Source organism: Gavialis gangeticus, unplaced genomic scaffold (genome assembly GCF_001723915.1).
Source record: "Gavialis gangeticus isolate Ggan-Ray unplaced genomic scaffold, GavGan_comp1, whole genome shotgun sequence".
Lineage (NCBI taxonomy): Eukaryota > Metazoa > Chordata > Crocodylia > Gavialidae > Gavialis > Gavialis gangeticus.
This window is the reverse complement of record NW_017729032.1, coordinates 195,050,222-195,075,141: the sequence shown is the minus strand read 5'-3', so window position 1 is coordinate 195,075,141 and position 24,920 is coordinate 195,050,222. Positions and strand designations below refer to the sequence as shown.

General features: G+C 40.1%; 1 protein-coding gene across 1 annotated transcript in view; it reads left to right on the top strand.

Annotated features, from left to right (window-relative positions):
* The window catches only part of DMD (dystrophin), a 2,221,918-nt gene that overhangs the window by 684,794 nt on the left and 1,512,204 nt on the right, over positions 1–24,920 (top strand). The window contains exon 28 of the mRNA XM_019523954.1: positions 17,307–17,468. Coding sequence (XP_019379499.1) covers positions 17,307–17,468 — 162 coding nt within the window. The remainder of the gene's footprint in view (positions 1–17,306; positions 17,469–24,920) is intronic.

The window sequence follows — 24,920 nt, the reverse complement described above, 5'->3', positions numbered from 1 at the left end:
GATCACCCACCAGCTCAAAATCAACAGTAGGAAGGCGGTGATTCCCATCATGCCCATCCTGTATCTGGTCTAGCATGATTTTCCCCTGAGTCTGGGGAAATACAGAAGCAAAGTTGTCATTCAGGAATTCTGTTTTCTTCTGAGTGTCGGTAACCAGCTGTCCTGAGTTGTTAAGCAATGGCCCTACATTTCCACTTGTTTTCCTCCTGTTCCCTACGTACCTAAAGAATGATTTTTATTGTCCTTGATTTCCATTGCTAGTTTAAATTCAGTCACCCCCTTAGCCTTTCTAATTGGTTCCCTACAAGTGCAGGCCATTGTATAATTCTCCTTGGGGACTGTCCCAAGCTTCCATTGTATGCCACTTTCTTCTTGTTCAAGATTTCTTTTGTGCTTCAAGGATTGTGTCCTTGAGGAATGACCACTCTTCATGCACTCCTTTCACCTTCATTCCCTGGTCCCACAGCACTTCATTCCTGTTTCCCTGAGCTTGTTGAAGCTCACTTTTTTGAAGTCCAAAACTCCAACCTTGCTAGCTGATTTGCCTGCTTTGTGATGGACAGTGAAAGTGATGGTTTCATGGTCACTGTCACCCAGGCTACCCTCTATATCAGGGTTAGGCAACGTTTTTTGGCCAGAGTGCCGAAACCCCCACAATACCTACTTTGGAAGGTGCCGGAGTTCCAGCATGCCAGAAAAACAAAACGAGGGCAGGGGGTACATGGCAGGATGCCCTAATTGTGCCCCCTGCATCCAGCCCTGCTGCCCCTTGCCCCTCACCCAAAGCTCCTGCCCCCCAGCCCAGTGCTCTGTGGCTGTCATCAGCTACCCAGAACCTGGGCCAGCTGCAAACATCTGCTGCCTTTCTGACCCAGCCCCGGCCCCAGCTGCCTTCCAGCTCCAGACCTGCCCCTGGGCTCCAGGGAGGCAGCACATACTAGCAATGTGCTGTGCTGCCCTCGCTGCTTCTGTAAAGCAGCATTGGAACCCAGCGCAGCAGGGCACAGCAGTGGGGTGCAGAAAGGTGCCTGCTCCCAGCTCCCCACTGCCCTGCCACAATTCCCCTGTGTGCATGAGAGCAGTGTGGGCAGCAGCACAGGGTTGTGCCCCTCGCTGCTGCCCCTGCCTGCAAGGGAAGTGTCATTTCCTCAGCTCTTGCAAGAGTGGCCTTCCTAGTGTCCACAGCTTCAGAGCTTTCTTGTATGCCAGTCCCTGGGTATGTCAGTCCCAGGGTTTGCTCCAGTCCCCCAGCAATCTTAGTAGCCTATTTTACTGTGCATTAGTGTAATCGCACATTTTTTTTACGTGACACATTAATACACAGTAAAAGAAGCTACTGTGCATTAAAGTGCATGTTAGACGTCTCCTCAGTGTATGTAAATAGCATTTTTATCTATTGTTGTTAAGACAGAGAAGGATAAGTGTTCCAGCTTAATTATCATTAAATCAGTTTCTTATGCCAGTTACAGGACTCTGGAGACTGACCAATTAAATAATGTCAAATTCCAGGCTTCTGGAGAATATTTTGATAGATACATAGACAAAACTTGCCTGAAAATGAGACATTACCTTGCAAATGCTGTCAGTTTAAATGTGTGTCAGAAGTATTATACTAGGAGACAACTTTTAGCCATGGCTTCTATCTACTTAGCCTTCTTCTCCTAAATAAAGCTGGAAGGTCTGCTATTTAACAAACAAAATATCAACTGGGAAAACTGTATCTAAACATGAAAAATCAAATTGAAAAAGTTACTTGACTGAAACTATTCAGTCACACTATTTAGATGTCCTAATACTTACTTTCTCCTTTCCTACTGATACGTAGATGAAAAAGTTTTGCACTCTTTATTCCGTGGATTCCTCAAAATTGAATTTTCCACCTTATTAGTGCACTCATATTGTACTCCTGGGAGCATGCACTGTCCTTACATAAAAATGCATTGTAGCCACAATGCAATACCAACCATCTGTGTTCAAGGTGACTCATATTTTGTTCCAGCTAACAGCTTATCCAAACATAATACTTTATATTTTTTACTTTAAATAATTGCAAAGATAATTGCACAGTACAAGGATCAGAATGTGAGCAGAAACTCTTTAATGAAATATTAATTTACAAATAATAGAGCAACCAAACCACCTTAGTGTAATTTTGTCTGAGTATGTGAGAGGACAGTGCATTGCAGCCAAGAGGGAAAGATTTGTTCTTAAAGGTGGATGCTAGTTTTATCTTTGTATTGTTTATCTTCTTTGGGTAACAGAGAAAGACATTATGTTTGAAAAAATCTGGATCTGATGGGTAAAAATTGCTCACATTCTATTCCCATCTCAAGCATCTGATTCACCTATGGCTATGTCTCTCCATCTGCATAACACAGTTGCCCAGAATCTCAAAGCAACTGCTGCAAGCAGCTATCATGCCATTCCTTTGACTTTCAATATGACATCTTCCCCAGCAAATTCCTTTGAAATATCAAGTAGATATTCTGAAGAATATGCTTACATGAAAATGTGTTTACAAGTATATTTAAAGGTTCACTCTTGTGGACCAACTTTTTTTAACCTTCCGTTATTCACTATTAATTTAGGCTTTTGTTCCACATCTCCAGAGGAAGGAAGAAACTTTCCAAATTTCCATCCCTGCAAGGGCAGCTGAGTGAGCTCCTCACTGGTACTATTTTTGGTGTAACCCCCAGGATGGTGGATTTCCCTCCTTGGTAGTTTTAGAATGTCTTATTTCTGCCGGGAAAAAGTGTTTTCTGCCATGACACTCCAGATGTACAAGAACACCATCTCACTTCAGGTCTTGCTGAAGTATGCAGGATAAAATGTGCTATCACTTTTTCCCAGGACTTTACGTTGTGCATCTGCAAGGTTACTGCAGATCATTCCCTAACAAGCTAGCCAGGATGTGAGCTCTTTCTGGCTGAGGATCAGTAATGCAACTCAAAAGGGCTATGTATGTATGGGTATAAATCCGTGTCACCAGATGAAGTGGATCAGCTATGCCAGGATGTGTCCCAGCACAGCTGATCCACTTGATTGGCAAAACATACATCACCTATTGTCCCATGTATTAACCTTGCAGAGTAATGGGCCACATATGCCCTGCTTACAGAAGCACCTCCAGAAATATCTGGGTGTATTTCTATAGGTGGGGAAGGCCAAGGTCTCCCCTTACAGAGACGGTCATCTCAAGGCTTCATCTCTGTAAGCAGGGAAAGCTAGTGTTCTCCGCCTACAGAGATGTACTCCAGGCATGCCTGGAGGAAGGGGAGGGGGTGAAAATTCCTGGGGGTTTCAGGCCCCAGAGATTCTTGGTAACACTTTTTTGTCAGGGGAGAAAACCAGGCAGGTGCTTATGGGTCTTGAGGAGCCTTGTCCTGCATTAAGAATTCTTGGGACATGCAGGGCTAGGCTCCTCAAGTCCCAGCAGCACTCTGTGGCAGCTAGAGAGTGCCTGTACTCTCCTGCCATAAAACAAATAGACAACTGCTGCGAAAAAGAGGCACAAATTATTACTAATTCATGGCATGGCAAAAGGCATGGATATCTATTGCTGTCACTTTGTGCCTCAATAAGAATTGTTATGGCATCACAAAGGTGACCTGTTTCAAGCCTATAACTGTGCCGCTCTTGTTCGTATCTAGGTCAGTACCTGAGACAATAAGGACCGAGTGAAATGTGATGTCTGTTTACAACCAATATGAATACGGCTGATTAGTACCAAGGGTCATTTTTTATTCCTGGATATTTTTAATCTTTTTAAGTAAAAATGTATTAAGAAATGTTGCTGTTTTCCCAACTATTACTTGTGCTTTGATACTATGGAAAATTTCAGCCCAAAGTTGAGTATCTTCAGATTGTTTAAAATTGTGCTCCTAAAGGAAGTCTTAGCATTACATAATATTTTCCCAAACAAAAATTAAATTGAGAGAATTAAGACTGAGAATTTAAATGAATAATTTGATATAAAAAGTAAATATGTAAAGAGTGATATTGAATTATCTTTATTTAAAAGCACAGTAAAACCACATATAATATTAAATTTGAAAGAAAGTCATACAAGTTAAACTATGTGAATGTGCAGTTAGTTGTGGCTGTGGTGACACTATCCAATAGCAAGAATATATGGGGAAGTTTCAACTATAGAAGAAGTCTAGCGAATCTCTGATATTCCATTTTTAAGGTTATTTGTGACGAAGACAAATAAACAAGGGGTGTAGACATGCCACGTATAAACATCTCATTTATTTTGTACAGCTTGGAATGTTATAATGGTATCTAGAAAGATAAGTGATAATTTTCCAGCGTACCTGCCTACACTTGGTGCTATTACAGCACCTTGCAACTAGGTGGCAAAAAAGCTCATAATTACCCTTTTTTCACTGAAAAAAATGACACTGCTATATAGTTATCACCTGATAATCCAAAGAGTAATGTTACACAGCATAGAATAACTAACAGCAGTATGTCAAGTCTCCCTTCTGCATTTACCCTGATAAAAGACACATTATACCAATTTATTTGTGTTATACAGTATATCCAAACCCTCAGTGCTTACTTCCTTAGCGGATGAATTTTTATTACTTTAATCTCAAACCCAATTAACAGATTCCAAGATAGTTCAAAGAATAAGTGTTGTAATTTGGGAGAAGATATGCTGAATTTTCTGAGCACAAAAGTAATTTTAAATACAAATAAATACTCATTTTAATACAAAATAACCAAATTGTAGTGTCTCCACAATACGTACAGGACATTACATACACGTGTATACTGAGTTAGCAGAAAGATCAGTTCCATAATTTAATACAGCTTTAATTGAACATGTATCTAAATCAAAATATTCACCCATAAGAATTTTTTATCAAGAGTCAGGCATGGGGAAAAATTCACAGTGCAACTTACTTTCTCTTAATTGAATGGTTTTAATGTGGATTATATGCAATATGTAGTGTGTTTGCTGAGTTTACCTAATGCCAGTTGGTCCTGGTTGAATTACCAAAAACTAATACATATGCAAAGTCAATAAATATAACTTTTTTTAAAATATATATAAAATCACAGGAGATATTTTCAAGAAAAAATGGTCAATCCTTTTTTATCTTTCTGGCATTTCCTAAAAGCAGATTTTTCTGCTTTGTTTCTTGACAGCTTTCAAAATTTCACTAACTCTGAAATCTCTAACTAGTTAGTGCTTGCTCCAAGACTTGCCATTTGCCCCTTATTTGTCAGAGATGTGGCTTTAGAGATGGAGCCGTCAGCTTTATAAACTGTGATCTGAGCCACAGTCTCTTATTATGTTCTCAGACCAATTTATATACTGCAGCGCTGAATCTTCCATTTGTCTTGGCGTTTTCCTTCCTAAACAAAAAAATAGCTCATGCAAAAGAAATAACTTTTATAATTTAATGTGCAACTTGTATATTTTTTTCCCTTATTATCGTTTTAAAATATGTCTCATCATTTTTCAGGTTTCATGAACTCTTTTCAAAATTATGGTCATGGAGAAAATTAAATTAGAATCATAGAAAAGTAGGGGCTGTAAAGGACCACAAGAGATCATCCCTTTGATCAAAGTAGGATCATCCCTGCCTAAACCATTTTAGGCAACTGTTTGTTTAACCTATTTCATAGGGCTCTTCTAAACATACAGGCAAAGGTGCCATGGGATTTGATGCACAATTCACATAATCATGCTTCCTACCATGCCACACAATTGAGAATCAGATCCCATCATGCCTTATTTCAGGTGCAGGGGGAGCCCAACAAGTAGGAGTCTCCCGCAGCTGGGAGCCCCATCAGGTGATGGGGCTCACAGCTATAAGTGCACCTTACGGGTCCCCCTGGCAGAGAGACTACAGTTGATGCAGTTTTCCAGCCACAAGGGCACTCCAGACACCCCAGGGGGCTGGTAGACAGCAACTGACACAGGCTCCTAGTCATAGGAGTGCCTGATGCACCTCCGCACCTAGGAGCCCACATGAATTGCGGTCTTCCAGCTGCAGAAGTGCCTAGAGCACTGTCTTGGCTACGAGCCTGTGTCAGTTCATAGTTTCATAGTAGGTAGGGTCAGAAGGGACCTGAGCAGAGCATCAAGTTCAACCCCCTGCCATTGGCAGGAAAGGACACTGGGGTCAAACAACCCTGGCTAGGTGATTATCTATCTTTTGAAGACCCCCAGGGTAGGAGTGAGCACCACTTCCCTTGGAAGTTGGTTCCAGATCCTAGCTGCCCTGTCTGTGAAGTAGTGCCTCCAGATGTCTAGCCTGAACCTACTCTCAGTCACCTTATAGCCATTATTCCTAGTTACTCCCAGTAGTGCTCATGGGAACAGGGACTCTCCCAATGCCTGCTGGTCCCCCTTGGCCAGTTTGTAGATGGCCACCAGATCCCCTCTCAGCTTCTCTTGTGGAGGCTGAACAGGTTCAGGTCCTGTAGCCTCCGCTCATAGGGCCTTCCTTGCTCACCCCTGATCAAGCAAGTGGCCCTCCTCTGGACCCTCTAGATGCTGTCCACATCCCTTCTGAAGTGCAGTGCCCAGAACTGGATGCAGTACTCCAACTGTAGCCTGACCAATGTCATATAGAGGGGGAGGATCACCTCCTTGGACCTGCTTGTGATCCATCTGTGGATGCATAACCAGGTATGGTTGGCCCTCCTGACTGTGTCCCCACATTGGTGGCCCATGTTCATTTTGGAATCAATAATAACACCAAGAACCTTTTCTTCTTATGCACTGACAAGAAAGGAGTTCCCCAGCCTGTAGGTATGCTGCTGATTCTTCCCCCCCAGGTGCATCACCTTGCACTTGTCAGTATTGAATCCCATCCTGTTCTCACCCACCCACCCCTGTTACCTGTCTAGATTTAGTTGCAGCCTGTCCCTCTCCTCCAGCGTGCCCACTTCTTCCCACATTTTAGTGTCATCCATGAATTTGAACAAGGTGCTTTTCAACCCCTTGTCCAAGTTGCTGATGAAGATGTTGAACAGTGTGGGCCTGAGGACCAAGCCCTGAGGGACCCCACTGCCTACATCCCTCCAGGTCAAAAAAGACCCATCCATCACCACTTTCTGGGTGTGGCCCTCCAGCCAATTTGTGACCCATCTGACTGTGTAGGCATCAACGCCACAGTCACCTAATTTCTTAATGAGAATGGGGTGAGAGACAATGTTGAAGGCCTACCTAAAGTGGTCTCCTAACCATGGGAGTGCCTGGTACACTGCTGTGCCTGGAAGTCCATGTTAAGTATGAATGCCTAGGCTCTGAGGTACATATGGGGCCCCTGGATGGGAGCCTTGATCAACTGACAGGGCTCCCAGCCACAGGGGCCCCTGGCTACATGTTTAATTAATGGCATGATAAGAAGGAGTCACAAAGTTATTCCAGAAAATACGTATAATAACTTTGTGGTTTATTCCTCCTTTTATCATGTCATTTATTGATTGAATGTGCTGCTGGCAGATTAAGACTTGATTAACTGGTTAATTGCATCTTATGTGTAATATGTAGATGGAGTCTTAAAAACAACTCTCACATAAACACTCATGCTTTGTGGTGAAACAAAGTAAACGCCCGTACTGGACTTCATTTCCTCATCAACATCTCTCTTTTCCAATATGGAAGAAAATATTAAGCTGGATAAAGCTATTTATCCATGATTCCCATTTCCTAGAAAGTGACAGTCTTTTTAAGTTGAGAAAAAAGGCAGTAAAAGCTTCCCCCTTTCTTCCCCTTCATCTTTACTTGGGTCTAGCATGTCTTTCCATTTGATGGCCAGAGAAACCTGTTATGTATTCTTGTATATTTCATGATGAAAATTAATTTCTTTTCTATCAGTGTCAGTTGACAATAATATTCCACAAATGAATGGGCTGGAGAAGCTTTGACAGTCAACTTTTGACCAGTGGAGACATATGTCTACTTTGTGAATATGTGGGGAAAAGACTTTAAAAAAAATGCTCTGAAAGAATCTTTGTCAGGTTATTCCACTTACCTAGCATATGCAGTGACCTTAGTGCTGCAAGTATTATTTTTAACAGAAAAAACCTTGAATTTTCCAGCAATCAAAATTTTTGGAGTATTACTCATTTATAGTTCACTCAATTAATTTTCTCACAGCTGTTAAGATTTTATTTCCTAACTTGATGTGGTGAGAATGGGAAGCTTTCACTTGATTGCCTGGGAAGGGCAGGAGACTGGCAATACTTACCTTCAGGGACAGAGCAGATGACACTGGAGTGGCAAGCAGAACTGCCACTGAAATTTATCTCTGCCCTGGTCCTGCATGCCAGGAGTGACATCACACCCTGGCAACCTGGCACAAGCAGAAAAGGGAAAGCGGAGGTTCTGGGAGCGGTGGAGCAGAGCCCCACCAAGCAAAGACCCCGAGAGGCTCCAAACCCAGAAGCAAGCACTGCCATTTCCAAAGACTGGAAACCCATAGGGGTCTGCAGCTAGCCTCCAAGTTCAGCCATGTGTTGAAAGGTGCTGTGAGGTTGGGAGCATCAGGACACTAAGAACACTGCACATGAGTTGGGCAACTGCAAGAGTCTGGGGACTCGGGCATGGCAAAGTCCTGCTGTTTTGTTTTTCCTAACAGTTAATTGATATTTTTGCTTAAGACTTTTATGATTTATAATGGGGCATAGACTTAAAGACCCCAACTCAGAACACACTCTCGAGAACTGACTGAATGAGGAAAATTCATGGACATTTGCTTTTGTTTCATTGCTATTAATTGATTGTTGAGGGAGGGATCTAAACCACATGCCTGAGTCATGGCGGGGTTGACTTGAGAGTGACTGGAGCTAATTTATCAGTGTAAACCGAGAGTAGGGTAAAAACTATTGATTTTGGATAATACAAAAGAATTAATTTAGTCTTCTGGAGAGACAGACCCTGGGACTGCTGAGTGTGCAAGTCTGGCCCTGGATACCTATTACTGACCTGGCCTTAAGGCCAACATAAAACTAAGAACAGCATGAGAGATAGTCTAAAGGTACTGCACTTCCTTTCTTGTATTTGCAATTCTTTCTTATATTCCATAAACAAAAATATCACTATGTCCTTCAAAATATTTTCATGAGCAAATGTGAATTTCTGGACTAAATCAGCAAGACAGATTATGACTTGCTCCATATTCATTTGAACTCCTCAAAAAGTCAACCAGCCTTGGGGAGCATTCATTGCAATCTTGTGATTATTCACTGGATTTATCCACCCTAATATCTGAACAAAGAGTCTGAGTATATTTGCATTCTGAGTGTATATTTGAGACCTAACATTTTGATTTGCAGAATGTAAAGGAAGTTTTCTTTCTTTTTATCTTTCAGTTAATTACATGACAGTTATGAAAGTATTGCATTCATCAGACATTTTCACACAAGTCAGGATGCTCAATCCTCTTGAAAAACTGTCCATGTACTCTTGGTGCCAAAATAAGAATGGAGCTCTCTTGAGTCTGATTTCAAGTGGTGAGCTCTTACAAGCATTTCACTCTGGGTAGAGACAAAAATGCTTTGGCTTAGTATTTGGTTCATGAGCTTAGTTATGGTGGACTAGATCTATATAAGGGGAAATGTATAAGTATTTTTCTTTTGTTTTGGTTAAAAACACAAAATTATCAAATAACATGTATATGGCCCCTCTTCACATTACAGGTATTACACAACTAAGTGGTTAATTGTGCAATTACCTTGAAACCAGCAGTATGTGTAAAGTGGCTATCACACAATAAAAATCTCCAACCAGCTATAAAATTAGACCTCAAAAATGTATACTAGCTTTATAGCTGGTTGCTATTGAGCTTTAATGTGCATATGCAGCAGGGTGTCCCCTGTGGCTTGGGGCCTAGCCTGTCAGCTGACAGGGCTCCCAGCCACAGGGGCACAACCCTTGAGCTCTGGAGAACACAGCTACCATAATCCCCAAGGCTCAGGGGGTGTTTGAGGGCTACATGGGGCTCCTAGTCCCAGCTGCACCTCACCCCCAGTAGGACCTAGGGACCTCACAGCTGACAGGACTCTGGGTCCCAGCTGCACATGGTCCCCATGGCTGTGAGCCTTCTCAGAGGCTTTTATTTCAAGACATTTGTCCATTGAAAAATAACTTTTACCTCAAGAAAGGTAAATAAAGTGCATCCAAGAAATATAAGGAGGAAATGTCGTAAAAAAGGAGAGAAAGAAACTCACTATTAATATCCATTATATTACAACTTCTTTCACCAACACATTTGACTTTGTCATCTTTACTATCTATAGATATAAGGGCCTTGTTACACTTATGCTGTGACCCACACAGATGTTCATGGGTGTTAGTAGTAGCTCAGGTTTGGAGTAGTCATGCATTCAGGCAAGTAGGGACCTGGATGGCTGAAAGGTAAGAATCCACCCACTCCAATTCTGGGTTTACCCCCTGCTCCCTGGGGCTCCCCTGGTTCCTCACCTGCTCACCCCTTTATTAGTGATGGCCTGCACTGTCTGTCCCTGGGGAGCAGACAGGGAAGAAGCCTGCCTGGCCCCCTCTGCTGCTGGGCTGCCACCCTTCTCTGGGCAGAGCCAGGCTCAGCAAGCAGCAGTGGCAGCCAGGAAAGCAGGTTAACCCTTTTCTGCCTGTTCCTCTGGGACAAACAGCTTGGGTAGCTGCAGGTAAGTCGGGGTAAGGGAGAGGGGCAATGAGCAGGGACCTGGGGTGCTGGGGAGGGAAGGGGGGTGGGCAGTGGACTTGATCCAGGATGGCAGGGGAGGGGAGGGGAGCAGGGGTGCATATTTACACTAATGTGTAACCTAGTGTGGCTGCACCTTAGTGTAGCACAAGCTGGGTAACACAGATCAGAGATAATCCTGCCCTGGAGTGGTGTCACTCTGAGCTGCCTAACAAATGCATAAAACCATTTCAGGTGATAATGTGAACATAATCCAGGTTTTAATAGCTCCAGGAGCTGCCCAAAATTTCCATGTAACAGGGCCCTAAGATTTAATTGTGTCTGATAGTCACATGCTTGTACTGAAGAAAATTCTGGAGTGATTGTGCTCCTGATGTACAGGACAGTAGAATTTGCCAGCTGAACACTGGTGTGTGTGAAGTAAATATGGGTAAATAAAGTGTTTTGAAGGCCATAAAATAACATCATTTTTGGTGGAACTAAAGCAAACTTCCTTCTTTATATTCTGCAAATCCTGGACTGCCCAAATCAGCTTGATTGAAACAGAAAACAAAGTGTTTCATTTCAATTCTGAGTTACTCTACTCTTGTTTCCCCCCTACTTGTACTCCCCCCTCTGCCCCCACATCCCTAATTCACGTACACACACTTTTTTGTTTTTCAAATTTAAGTTGATACTGAAACAAACATGTTTGAAACAAAAAATGAATGCATTTGAATCTCAATTTCAGCAAGGGAGGTTTAAGTTGGATATTAGGAACAACTTTCTGACTAAGAGGGTAGTAAAACACTGGAACAGGTTACCCAGAGAGCTGGTGTAAGCTCCATCCTTGAAGATTTTTAAGACCTGGCTTGACAAAGCCCTGGCTGCAATGAGGTAGTTGAGGATGGTCTGGCTTTGAGTACGGGGTTGGAATAGATGATCTCCTGAGGTCCCTTCCAACCCTTATTTTATGATTCTATGATTTTCTATGATTCAGATTTTGAAAATGTCAGCATTAGGTGTTTGGACTTTTCTACTGCCCCTTTTACTTTGCTCAGACTACAGAAAAGAACCAAAAATTGCAACTACTGTCTTGATTCACATTTTCTTGGTGAATTGAACAGTTTTCCAAAATAATTCTGGTCATGTTTAATGTATAGGAAAGTTGTCATGGTCACTTTTACCCCTCAGTTGGAGTTTACCATCCGTTCCAGTTCTCTCATTCTCACGAGCACTAGAAAGGGATAATCTTTCCCACTGGCCATATACAAAGTCTGTGATTTTTCCTGGTCATTATTTAGAAAGTGTAAAGGTGATTATCTCTCAGCCCTTTCCTCATCTTCATATAACCAACCATAAAGAAATATAAGCCTTGCAATGCTATTGCAATCTTGATATAGCAGGAGATACATTCCCTTTCAGAAAGGTATACCAACACCTTCTTCTCCTCCAAATCCAGAATAAATTGCTTCAGCTTGCAGGAAGAGAGATCCTGTTCATCGTACTCTAGGAATTTAAAATAATATTTTGTAAATTCTCCCCACAGAATTTGAAGAAAATTCATTTGCTAAGATTCAGTTAATGACACAAACACTTTAGTTATTAGAAGATATATTAGCTTTCATTGTAAGAGATATTAGCATTATTGATGTATAATTATGTTAATATTATGCATTAATGGTAATAATTTAATGATAAATGATTGGTAAATAGTAATTGTTGTTAAGATTAATAATAGGAATAAGAAACAATAGAAACAGGCACATAGGTGTAATAATATATTTCTGTAACAAACTACAGAGCTACACTGAAATAAGAACCACAGTACATTTTCACAAAGTAGTGTTCCAAGCATGCTCAGAAAGGCAGGCTCAAGCTATGTGAACCTATTCAAGTGAAAATAGAATCCATATTTTGTACGAGTGCCAAAAATTGCACTTACAAGGGGCCCTTAGGGCATCTTTACACATGCTCCGGGGTCATTCAGTGAGCTTTAGTTAAAGCGCCCCCGCTGCCATTTCGAAGCATGGGGATGCTGAATGCACAAGACATGGAGCCTGCTGGAGAATGTTATTTAGTGTGCCCCAGCAGATTTTGTTTGAGTCTGCTCTGACACGTCAGAGTAGCATCCCTGCACATTTACAGACACCCATAAGTTCTACTTAGGCATGTAAAAATGAAATAGGCTTTAAACCCTTGCTTGTATGTCGTTCTCAACCTACATTTCTCTTATTCCAGGAGAGTGACATAACCACCAAAAGAGATTTCCATCTAATCCAGCTGAAGTGAGGCCATTCCTGTTAAATTCTGCCACCATGCAGGAAGTAGTGCAAGTTTCATAGGGCCAGAGAGAGTGAGCAAAACTGGGACATGGCTCTGTAACCCAGTGCTGAGGGAATCCCCATGGAAGGAGGGAGATCTACTGTTCCTTACTGCAAGCATTATTTGTGTAATTCACAAATTGGATAACAACCTTTGAATGCAAAAATGTATAAACAGTTCTTGCAGCAAGGGCAGGAATGTGTGTATCCTGTCCCACATATCCTCCTCCCAAATGAATTAATTGATAATAGAGCTACAAAGTCAGGGTATCTTTTGTTTCCTCTGTTTGGCTCCAGGAATCTTTTAGTCTTTGATGCACATGTGTACAGCTTCAACCATTTAGGTCATTCTTCTTCTCCTTGAACTCCACCGAGCTGAGGAAAGCGTTAACCCTGGTATAACCAGAAAGGCTAAGTGGGCTGATTTGTAGACTGGGTTCCGGTGAGGAACACTCTGTGTGAGTTTGCATTGATGCAATTAATTGCTGTCAATAATTTTATAAGTGGTTTCCCGTATATTATGTTTAATTTTATTGAGTGACTGCTAGTCCCTGTGTTGACTCTTATAGTTTTGTAACAGTTTTGGTGCAAGTGTGTCAGGGTGTGCCCAGCATGAAGACAGGGTGAGACTTGGAGAGAGTAGTCCAAGGGAGGACAGAGTAGAAAAAAAGGACTGGGAGAAGACAGTGGAGTCCAAGGAAGGACAGAGGGAATTGCAATGACATCATAAAAACTGTGTTTGCATCTGAGCAGCCTGTGGTGATCTGTGGGATGTTGGCACTCTGCCCTCTGAAGAATTAAAGACACCCCACTTGCAAGGAGCTCACCAGAAAAGTATCACACTGTGGTGGGGTTGCTATGGCTTACTGGGGGAGCTATGGCTGAAGAGCAGTCTGGGTCTTGAGTCAGAGGTTTGCCCATTGAGAAGCCATGCCAGGGCTGGCTTCAAGGGGTCCTAGAGGAGAGGGAGACCAGGTAAGTCTTCTTCTTTGGGAGTTCTGCAGAAGAGCTTCCCCTGAAAGTTTCATGATTTTTGACACTTGTGTGTCCCATTTCTTGTGTCAGTGCTGTAAGCATTAAGCAATTATATAGAAAATGGGCACCCTCCCTTTATCTACCCTCTGGTTCTCTACTTTATTTAAGGAAAGTAATAGCAGCTGTTGTCCTTTGAGCTAAACTTACTGTTGAGATGTGGCATAGATCAGAATTAGACCTGGTTTGTGGATCCCAAGTGAGAATTTAGGCCCTTACATATCTTTACTGTCAAAACTGTAGGTGCCTATAGACTTTAGGGTGTCTATGGGTATGTCCATAGCATCTCAAAGCTAATTCCAAGACCACTTCAGGAAAATAAGTCCCACCTATGTTCTCCCACTCATCAAGCTCAAAAGTTATATAACCTGTTTTTGGAAAGTGTCCAAGGATTTTTTTTTTAGGACTACAGTTGGTGTACTCATGAGAGCAGTGTTGGGCATTGTAACAGGGCAGTTTGGGCCTTTAAGAGAGAACAGCCAGCCCTCTTGAGGATGCCCACTTGTGGGACATTTAGATACTGTGATCTTCAAAAAGCATCTACAAAACTAGGAGTTTAAAACCCCAAGAAGAAAGCAGAAGAAGAAGAAGAAGGAACTGTGAGGGAATAGTTGTGAGCCAAAGGCAACCTATGAGCTTGGTACCTAGGATGGGCAGGCTGCTGTGCTGGGGCCAGAGTCAAAGGGTCCCCGTTCTAGGGCCAGAACAGGGCAACAGGGTTTGCTTTTGTTTATTTTTGTGTTAATTTGTTTGCTACTCAAAATCCATGTTTTAGCTGAAGGACTGGGTTGAGGAGCTCCTCAAGGAGTGGGACTGGTCAGCAGAAGCCAGCAGGCTGGGCAACTCACTTAGAGGCACCCTTCTATCAGCATCTCCACAACATGGTTTCTGTGTGCGTTGGATGTAGGGTGATAGTAAGCAAGTGTGGGTTAGGTTTCTTTCTCTGCAATAGTCTCAGGGTCATTGTATTAACAACAGTGGCATGCCCTGAATGGTTCTGTGAGATTCTGTAGTTTGCACTGTTGAACTTGTAGATATTATTGTAATTTGTATATTTTCATATAGCGTTAATTTTTAAATAGAAATATTTTTCTTTTCTTGTATTATATGCCTTCATCTTAGGTGGACTGGTCAGTAGTTTGGTAGATTTTCAGAGTTTAGGGTTCAGGAAACTTCTTGAGAGTGATTGAAGAGGTAACACAGGATGACATTTTAAAGGGGAGGAAAAGGCACTGCAGTTTTAATATTGGGATAATCTATCTACAGAGCATCCTCTGATACACTCACCTTTAAAAACTAAGTCATGGCTACAAGTTGTTCTGATTATAATAATTACTATTTCTTCTCTGCATGTGATGTATGAGCTTTTAATACAATATATAACCAATTTAGACAGCCTCTGACACTTGAACTAAAATCTTCTCCACTGACATATATTAACACAGTATCTATTACCACCATTTAAAAAAAAAACTGGTAATTTTGAGTCCTTATTTCAGTTACTGTCTCTAGTTGGGATCCATGAGGTTCACAAAACTGGAGTTATAGCCTTTACCAACAATCTGATTAGGCTTCTCAGAATGTACTATCCATGTCCAGAAAATACGATTGACTGTCCAAATTTACTACATGAGATAAAATTAAGATCACAGAGAAATGGAAGTAAAAGCTACAGAAGTAGAGAGAACTAGCAGTACTTTGTGAAGGAACATTGCTTTAGCGGTTCATTTACTGGTGTAATATTATTTCAGTAACTCAGGTGCCTCCATTAACACTGACAGCATGGGTCCAACCTGCAAAGCTGCTCAGTTCCACAGAAAATTCCTAGAATTGGCAACTGTACAGGGTTATGTGATGAGCTGTTCAGAAATAGCATAAAGCAGCTTACAAACACTCAAAATAGCAGATACGGTTTGGGGACCCTATCCTTTTACTAATTACAGGAGCCACCAAGAGTGTTCAGAATAATTAAATGCACATATTGATTAAATGTGTAGGCCTTGAAGGACCAGAGCTCCATGTAGAATAGCTCACTGATTGGCTGATAAGTATTTCAAGTCTTTTTGGCTGAAGGTATCAGGCGCCCAAAGTAGTGTGTAGCTATTAAATCAGATTAAAATGTAGCTTACTTGGCAGACACAACTCATGAATAATAACAGAGCAGCTAACACTAATACACTGCCAAAACTCTCTCCCTCCCCTTTTAATTAATAATTGGTTAAGGAAAGTGAGTCACTGATATATGGCTAGACTTCTACATAGGAAACCTGCTCACCCTTAGTGAAGGTTGGGATTGTACGGGTTTTATTATTATTTCAGCATTGCCCAGAGGCTGGAGCCCCAATGTGTTAAGCATAAACTTGTAAACCAAGTATAATGTGTAGAGGTAGCTGGTAGAGTCAGCAAACCAAGGAAATATATGGTAATGCTGAAACAGTTATAAACGTTCATATAATTCTGACTGATTAATCATTGTCAAGTGGTTTGTTAGCATCAAAAACATAAGCAGGTTTTAAGAAAAAGATTTAAAGTGGGATAATTTAATCATTTTGTAAATAATTTATAGCAAATTTCTTCTAAGCACTAGGCCACCAAAGAGGAAAGCATAATGGTGCTTGTCCAAAATTTTTGCAAAATTGGCAGTCAAGTGTGGCACTGCTGGGGGGAAGGAGGGCTGATATGTACAGGTCTGCTAAACTGAGGTGGGAGTGGGAGATGTAGACAGGTACCCACATTGCTATAAAGTAGGAGTGACTACAGATAGGGCCTGAAAAATGAAGACAAAATTCATTCTCCCTTTAGATTTAGCATTCAGTCTGCTTCAGGAAGTTATTTATATTTCACATGTGAGAGTTCTTTCTTAAGACTTCTTTTATCCCTCTCACTTGTTGAAATGGATTATTTTGGATTGGATTGTGATGACATTAACCCCGTTCCAAGTAAACAAAATCTCTTGAACTATGTAATGAGATTAAGAGGACCATTCGACCTCAGAATGGAAGACTGCATCAGGAAGAATGGTTTTATTTCCCAGTTCCACTGTCTTCTAACCTCTATAGAAATCCTCAGTGCATGTGCTGGTTTTTGTGTCCTGCAGACATTAGGATTTTTATTGTGCAAAATTCTTTAAAAAGAGATCTGGATGGGTGGCAAAAAGAGGCGAAATTTATCTTACAAAAAGGTGGCTGAGAAAGAATCAGACATAGCAATTTATGATACAGCCTGCATTTTTGAGAAAAAATATTGTGAATGTAAATTTTCAATTTATTATTATTTTGATAATGATTATTGTTGTCTTTAGGCTGTACGAAGACAAAAGGCTCTTGAACAGAGTATCCAGTCTGCCCAGGAGATTGACAAAACCCTTCGCTTAATCCAAGAGTCTCTTTCCTTCATTGATAGACAGTTAACAGCCTACACTGCAGACAGAGTTGACGCAGCACAAGTCCCTCAGGAAGCACAGGTAAGTTATAAGCAGGACCTAATGGTCTTAAATTGATTTGTTAATCACACCAAGGCTTCTGAATTAAGGAGTGTATACTGGCTATACTCAGAAATTTTCTCTCCTCTTTTTCTTTTTCTTTTTCATTCTCTCTTCTTATAAGGTATTTTTCCCACAGTACTCTAAATCCAAAAGACAGAGATATAACACATCTTTGGTACAACACTGTAGAAGACAAGTGAAGTAGGGATAAAAGTATTGCTTAAAGGAGATCAATTTCATTTACCAGTAAGCTAGTACTTCCCATTAATTTTATCATTACCCATTTAGGTGATTTAATGTCATAGAAAATTAAGCAGTAACATTCAAATGTCAGTAATAAACACTTGTAGCACTTTAACATCCAACACACATCATACAAAAATAAACAAATTTACTTAATTTATAAAAAAAAAAATGTTTGTAAAGCAACTAGATGGCCGGTGTATTGTTGCTGAATTACATAATATAGGTAAATTGATTAAAGATTAATAAGAAATGCAAAAAAATGGCATTACATTTCACTTTTTCCAGGTCAGACAAGTTTAAACTAAAATTATTCTCCCTAAATTGTATGTGTGTGGTTTATATAAACAGTAGATAGCATTCATGCAACTGTGGCTTGTAACTTCCAACAGTTTCCATGGTATAATCCATCTGTAGTACTTTTTTAAAAGAATAGGTTAAAATAATTCCAGTGATATAAAAAAAATAATTTTATAAAACTATTCAGATTATATCATAGGAAACCCAGTAACTTTTGGAGCAATTATAAATGAAAAATAAAGTTTGATTACAACAAGAAAGAAATATAGAAAAGATAAAAATGTGTGAGTAAGTCAATATGGGACTGTTTTCAGAGAAGCTCCAGTTAAAGTCAAAGGAAGATGTGGTTCATATCTGTAGAAATCAGTTCTTTTATTCTTTAATTTAAAAATTAAAAATTTAAAAGTAGTTTAAAGTTCCAAAAGAACATGGTGATATTTAAACATATATCCATGAATCTTTAAGCTGCTTTGCATGCATATATGTATTTGTGTAAATATGAATATCAACTGATATTTAGAGAATGAGAGCTTTTTCTGTGCCTAAATTTACATTGCTTTCAGCATGATTCCCTCAACCTGCACCAGCAGAATCATGCCCCAGTGATTCAGTCCTCAAATGTTAATCATAAAAGGTAGTATTTATCTAGTATCCCCTCTAGATGGCTTTTTTCTTTCCAAAAACATGATTTACCTGGAGAAGTATTAAGTAATATAGGGGGAAAACAGCATTTCTCTAGGGTGTATCGGTTTAACTTAAGTCTTCTAAATGTTTAGCTCAAAAACATAAGGAGTTAAGGAGATAGTGAAAGATAGTGCTTGTTAATGCTGTACTTGGAGCCTTTAAAATATATCAGAGGATTGGTCAGGTTTGTTTGTTTTTTAATAGGTGTTTGCTATGTATCATAGATATATCTGGCTTAGAAACATGCATAGATGTAATACATGGGCAGCTGTAAAAATCTCATCCACCCTCCTGGAATAATACTGAATACAATCAAACTGCATTTAACTTTTAACTAAACTTTTTGATGCTCCTCGTTTTATAGCTTCATTTTCCCTAATGGTAATAGGTTATAATGTGAAATACAATCAGCCCAGAAGCTGTTGAATCTTTCCCCTTTGTGATTTTATCTGACAGTTAAGGTGCAATCTTTTAAGAAACAAAATCATGAACTGAACAGTTTTAATGCGAGTTTTTCAGTTCTCCGAAGCTCAATCTTTTAAAAATCTTTTGGGAAAATAAAATGTTCAATGAATTTTAAATGGGTAAATAGCTTGATACATTCTGCCCATGAATAGCAAGGATAAGGTTATGGCACCACCCTGACTAAGACCAAAAACAAGTGTTGTTTCTACCAGGAGAACTCCAATTCCCCCATAGGAACCATGACCATTCAGGCATTCACACAGTTTCTCCCAGAACAAAATGGCAGTTCTGGTAGAAAAATAACCTTAGTCTAGGAAGAGCTGAGCAATGGGTGATTGCTCCCCATGCCTTCCTAAGACTAGGGTCACTCTAATTTATGGATGACTTGGGAATCATTACTGCTCATCTCCCAGTACCAGGAGGAGTTGAGTGTTAGGAAAAGCTGCCGAGCCTTCTCCACACTGGGGTCACGGACCCTTCTGGCTTCCTGGTCTGGGGAGCAGGTGAGGAAAAGTTACCAGGCTGTTCCTTGGTTCAGCTCCTGAGCACCAGGAGCCAAACAGAGAAGCAGTCGCTCCTTGCTCCCGCTTGCTTTACTCAATGCCCCAGTCCCCGCATGAATGGGATGACTAGAGCAGCCACTGCTTCCCATGCTTCCCCCAAACCAGGCTCACCCAGTCTTGGGAATGTACAAGGAACAGTGGAGAGGGAGAGATTGCAGGCTGAACACCTCAACTGCTCCCTTTCCCAGAAACATTTCTAGTGGTGGAAAATTGCTACCACTAAAAATGAATACCAATTTGTGGTCTACGCCTGTCTCTTGAGCAGCTTCTGCGGCCAGGTGCTTTGTGGGCCCTAAAGAGACCTCAAAAGTTCTTCCTTATGATAGAACTTCTAAGACCATGGCTTCGCTCCTGTGTCCATTCCTTACAGCTCCAGCAAAAAGGGTTAGTCATCTGTGATAGTTAATTAAGTACAGAGATTATTTATTTGACTTTTCAGCAAAGTATATTAAACAACTGAAACTAAATTATACAGGATTTAAATCAGAAAAACACTGAGGTTTTTGTTGTACTAGACGTCACTCATTCAACTCCATCAAAACCCTATTCTGGATTAACCAATTTTTTTGGTTCTTTAGATCAGAGCTGAAACTGAGAGGAAGTGAAATTCAGTTTGTTTTGGTAAAACAAAGCAATTACTTTGATAATGGGCAGAGATATAGCAAAAAGAAAGTACATTTTTCAATGTTTAATACATGCTATTTGAGTCTTGTCTTTATAACATTTTTAAATGTAAATTCTGTGTGCTTCTAACTCCACCATGTGGTACTGAGATTTTAATGCTAGAAAGCTACTGCAATCTAGGCAGGCTATTTCTCTTTGAGAATCATACAAGATACTGCAGTCAGACCAAATAGTCTAACTGCAACTACTCAGAAAAAAGTAATGGGTCCAGATTCTTAAAAGGCACAATGGTAAAACTGTACACATAAAAGAGAATGACATGAAACAGATTTAAAAATACATTCATGAAAAAAAGCATAGTTGTATCTGTGTTTGACCTCAATGTCCCAATATGACCTCTCCTTCAAATACATGAATAAATAAAGATTATCTGAGAACTAAAATTATTATGGGAATTTTCCTAACTCCTACTCTTATAAATGCTCTTTCAATTCATTGAGTGAAAAACAAAGAATTTTTTTATTTTTTATTGCAAGCAGAAAAAGAGAACTTGGTATTAAATATAAAATCTGTATGCTATTTAAACTACTCTATGTATGAACAGTCAATTTGCTCTGAGAGAAGTCTAAAGAGGTAGTTATGTGTAATTTCTGATTTTTTTTTTGAATTGGTGTTTTCATTATAAAAATCAGTTCCCTAAAGCTTATATTAGGTTTTCTGTTCCTTCATTTTAGCCATTCCTAATTTTGGACTTCTTTTGTTAAAATATACTTGTACTCAGAGGCCTGCATCTTGAAAAGATGTATACTTCTGTTTAAGCTACACATGTATTCATCATTCCACTGTACTATTTTAGCATCTTAACTAGTTTATTTTATATTTAAATCTTTTCAGTGCCAATAGGTTTAGGGGTTTATAGTTATTTTAAATCATTGTCACAAGTTATTGATACACTATATTATAGATTTATTATTCATAAAAATAAGTACTGTAAAATATGAGAGGAAAAATAGTTTTGTTCTCCAGTTTAGTTCAAAAAACAGTTTTCTTTTTTTAATCAAGGGAAGAAAATGCATTCCACATATCTGCTGAACATTACAAATAAACTTGGAATAGACTCATGTCTGTGTTTTGCCTATGGTTTTATGCAAAATGCAATGCTGAGAGTAAATGCACAAGATACCATTTCTTGGTAAAGTTAAGAAAGGCAATTAGGTAGAAGGTAGAAGCCCTTAAATGGTGATATGCATTTAATATCTGATTATGTCCTAAGTGAAATTGGTTTTTAATACGTTGTTAAAATATCAGTGTGCCATGCACAGGAGCAATGTTAATGTCATGGTGTAATAGCAAAGAGTTGTTGAATTATATAAGGTCTTACTTGATGAAAACAATGCTACACATCATTGGCTACAGACTAATAATTTAGGATAAAGAATTCACAATGACTTACTTGCACAATTCAGAATATTAAAGACACTGATACTTCTTTTCATATTATGACATTGGAGAAGTTGTTTGTTCAACTGTGTAAGGAAGAATGGGAGCAGCTGGCCTAATTGTCATTAAGAAGAACCAGCTCAACTTTCAGTAAACATATTTGAATTTCTGTTCCAGATTCTATTCTGTCTAAGTTTCTTATCCTGTTTCATCACCTTCTTATCTGAACAGTTTTCAACAGTACATTAAGTGATTTGACAAATATCTGTCATGTGGTTAATTGTGGAGAATTGTGTGTGTAGCATATTGTTTTGTTTGGAGGAGATTTTTTTTGTCACATACACATTAGGAAAGCAGAGTTACAAGGGCCTTATGGCCATGTCCACATGAACAGGGGTGTGTATTTGCAGCAGCACAAATAGTAGCAGCACAAGTTTATGCTACTACTTTATACTGCAGTGCACACCCCTGCTTGTACAGTTTGCAGCAGGACACATTGTCCCACTGCTTCATGTGCAGGGGGGCTGGGGCACAGGGTGCCTCAGCATAGGGATAGGTGGCAGGCAGCCCCCACGCTGAGGCACCCTGTGCCCCAGCCTGTCCAAGAGTGGCACGTGGAGATGAGGGAGCAGGCAGCCCATCTCTCTGCACTGTGGAGCCCACATGCTGAAGCTCCCTGCACCCCAGCCAACCACTCCCTGGCTGGCTGGGGTGCAGTGTGCCTTGAGACAGGGAAGCAGGCAGCCCTGGGCTCGCTTCCCTGTCTCTGTGTGCCCAGCACAGGGGCTCTGCTGTGGAGCCCCTACACTGAGACTTATGGAGCCCCCATCTCAAGGCACACTGCACTCCAACTAACCATGGAGCAGCTGGCTGGGGTGCAGTGTGCCTTGAGACAGGGGAGCAGGCAGCTCCCCACTGGGCTGCCTGCTTCCCTGTCTTGAGGCACACTGCACCCCAGCCAACCGAGGAGTGGCTGGCTGGGGCGCATGGTGCCTCAGCATGGGGGGTCTGCAGTGCACCTGGGCTGGCCTGGGCTGCCTGCTCCCCCGTCTTCACGTTTGTCCCAGCACACAGTGCTTTGGCATGCTTTGCACCACATTTTTTTCCAGGGTGTTGTTGGTGGGGGGTTTTTTGTTTGTTTGTTTTGTTTTTTATTTTTTTGCTACCGGGAAATTCCAGTATCAAATTTCACCCCAGTGTTGAAAATTAGGAGTGCCACGCACAATTTAACATGCAACACACAAAGTTTTTGGCAAAGAGGTTTACAACACCAGAAACCACATGTGTGCGCACGTCTGGATCAACCCTATGCGATCATCTAGTTGAGCTCTGTGCTCATTCCATCCCTTCCATTGTTATATGCTTTGTTAATGCTTGTTAGAGAATTTGGAAAGAATCCTACCTTGCATTAGAAGAATAGGAAGGTAGAATTTGTCATGGTCTTCAACACTTCAGGGTGTTTGTTTTGTAGTGTTGAACTGGTCCAACCTCCCCCCCTCCACCCCCCGAAAGTAGAAAATATGCTGTGTGGCTTATCCAATTAAAAAAAAATGCTATTTCCATAAATGTATATTTCATTATAAATTAGAAGCACTAAGAATAATCTGTTGTTAAATCAGTCTGAGTTACTATAAAAGTGACTAAGCCAAGGCCTGCTTTATTCATGTTAGAATAGTCACTGCTAGGTCCTTTTACTGCAGTCACAGTCTGACGTAGGTTAAGGCCTATGTCTTCAAGTTTAAAATCAGCCACATGACATTTATTGACTAGTGATATAGTCAAATTCAGAGGCATTACAGTGTGTAGAGATTTTAATTAAATAGAGCTTAGAAGCAATATCCAAGCTACCAAATCCTACAGAAATCTGAATAAGTTTCACCAACCTCATCATATTCTTCAAACATTTTAAGAAAGAGACATTCCATTCTGGCTTTAATATCATATTTATCTGAATCCAAAATTATTTCAAATTTAAGATTACTCCCCAGAAATTAGATTATTTACATGGAAAATTATACCTATGTTATTATTTTCCATGTATAAAATCTAATTATTGGAGGGTCCCTCCACTGCTGTAGCTAGAGAGTCAAAAATATATCAAATATATATTTTAAACCTAAATGTATATTAAAAAAATACATCTTCAAATAAATGAATTGTGGTATTCAACCTTTTGTATTCAACCTCTTGGTATTCAACCCCCTGCAATTGCATTTTTAATGTTCATCTTATAGTGTATATCTTGAGTATTGCAAGTTTTCCAATAACGTTGTAGTTTCATGTGCTTCCCATGATCCCCAGGTACTGTATGATGATCTAATAGTTGTACAGTAGTACCTGAAATATGAAGACAGAGCTGTTTAAGACTTGTATAAATGATTGTTTTTAAACATGTTTCCACAAACACATTAAGTTCCAATGCATATTTGGGTTTTTTTATCATAAACAAAACAAGTATAAAGATACCTGTAACTATCACTATAACTGTTGCTTATGGACCTTATACTGGCTCAAAAAACAAATGCTATTCCCTGAGCTACAAAAGTTGTTGTTTTCTTCTGAAGAATAAATACCCCTGCATATAGTGTTTGTGAAATACTAAATTAGGGGTTAGTAAATATTCTGTTCCCACAAGCAGATTGAATCTGAGATTCTGCTTGGCCTAATTGTTGTATATGGCAATCACATACTTGGGAACAGTGACAGGGGACTTGCCAAACATGCTGTCCTAATACAGGGAGACATTATTCTCAAACTGATTGCTCTCAGTTTTATACAGAAAAATTTCCACAGGAAATGTAACCTGAAGTTATTGGGCTCTCCCTGGCTAACAGGTCAAATCACAGCTGGCAAAAGAAGCAAAGGACAATGCAGTATAAATTTTCTAATCCCATCTGTTGTGGAACAAAGTAAGAAAAGTGTCATTAGGCCCTGCAACAGTATAATGATATATGTCCAACTTCTTCATTTTCTTGTAAGCTTCAAGTACTAAAATGAAGAAAGGTATTGTTCTAAGAAATGAATTAGTTGTCTTGTTTGCCATGATCCTTTGAAAATTGTGACTTGTCTCTTGAGCACTGATTTGGACTGGGTGGGAGAAAAAGAGAGCAGC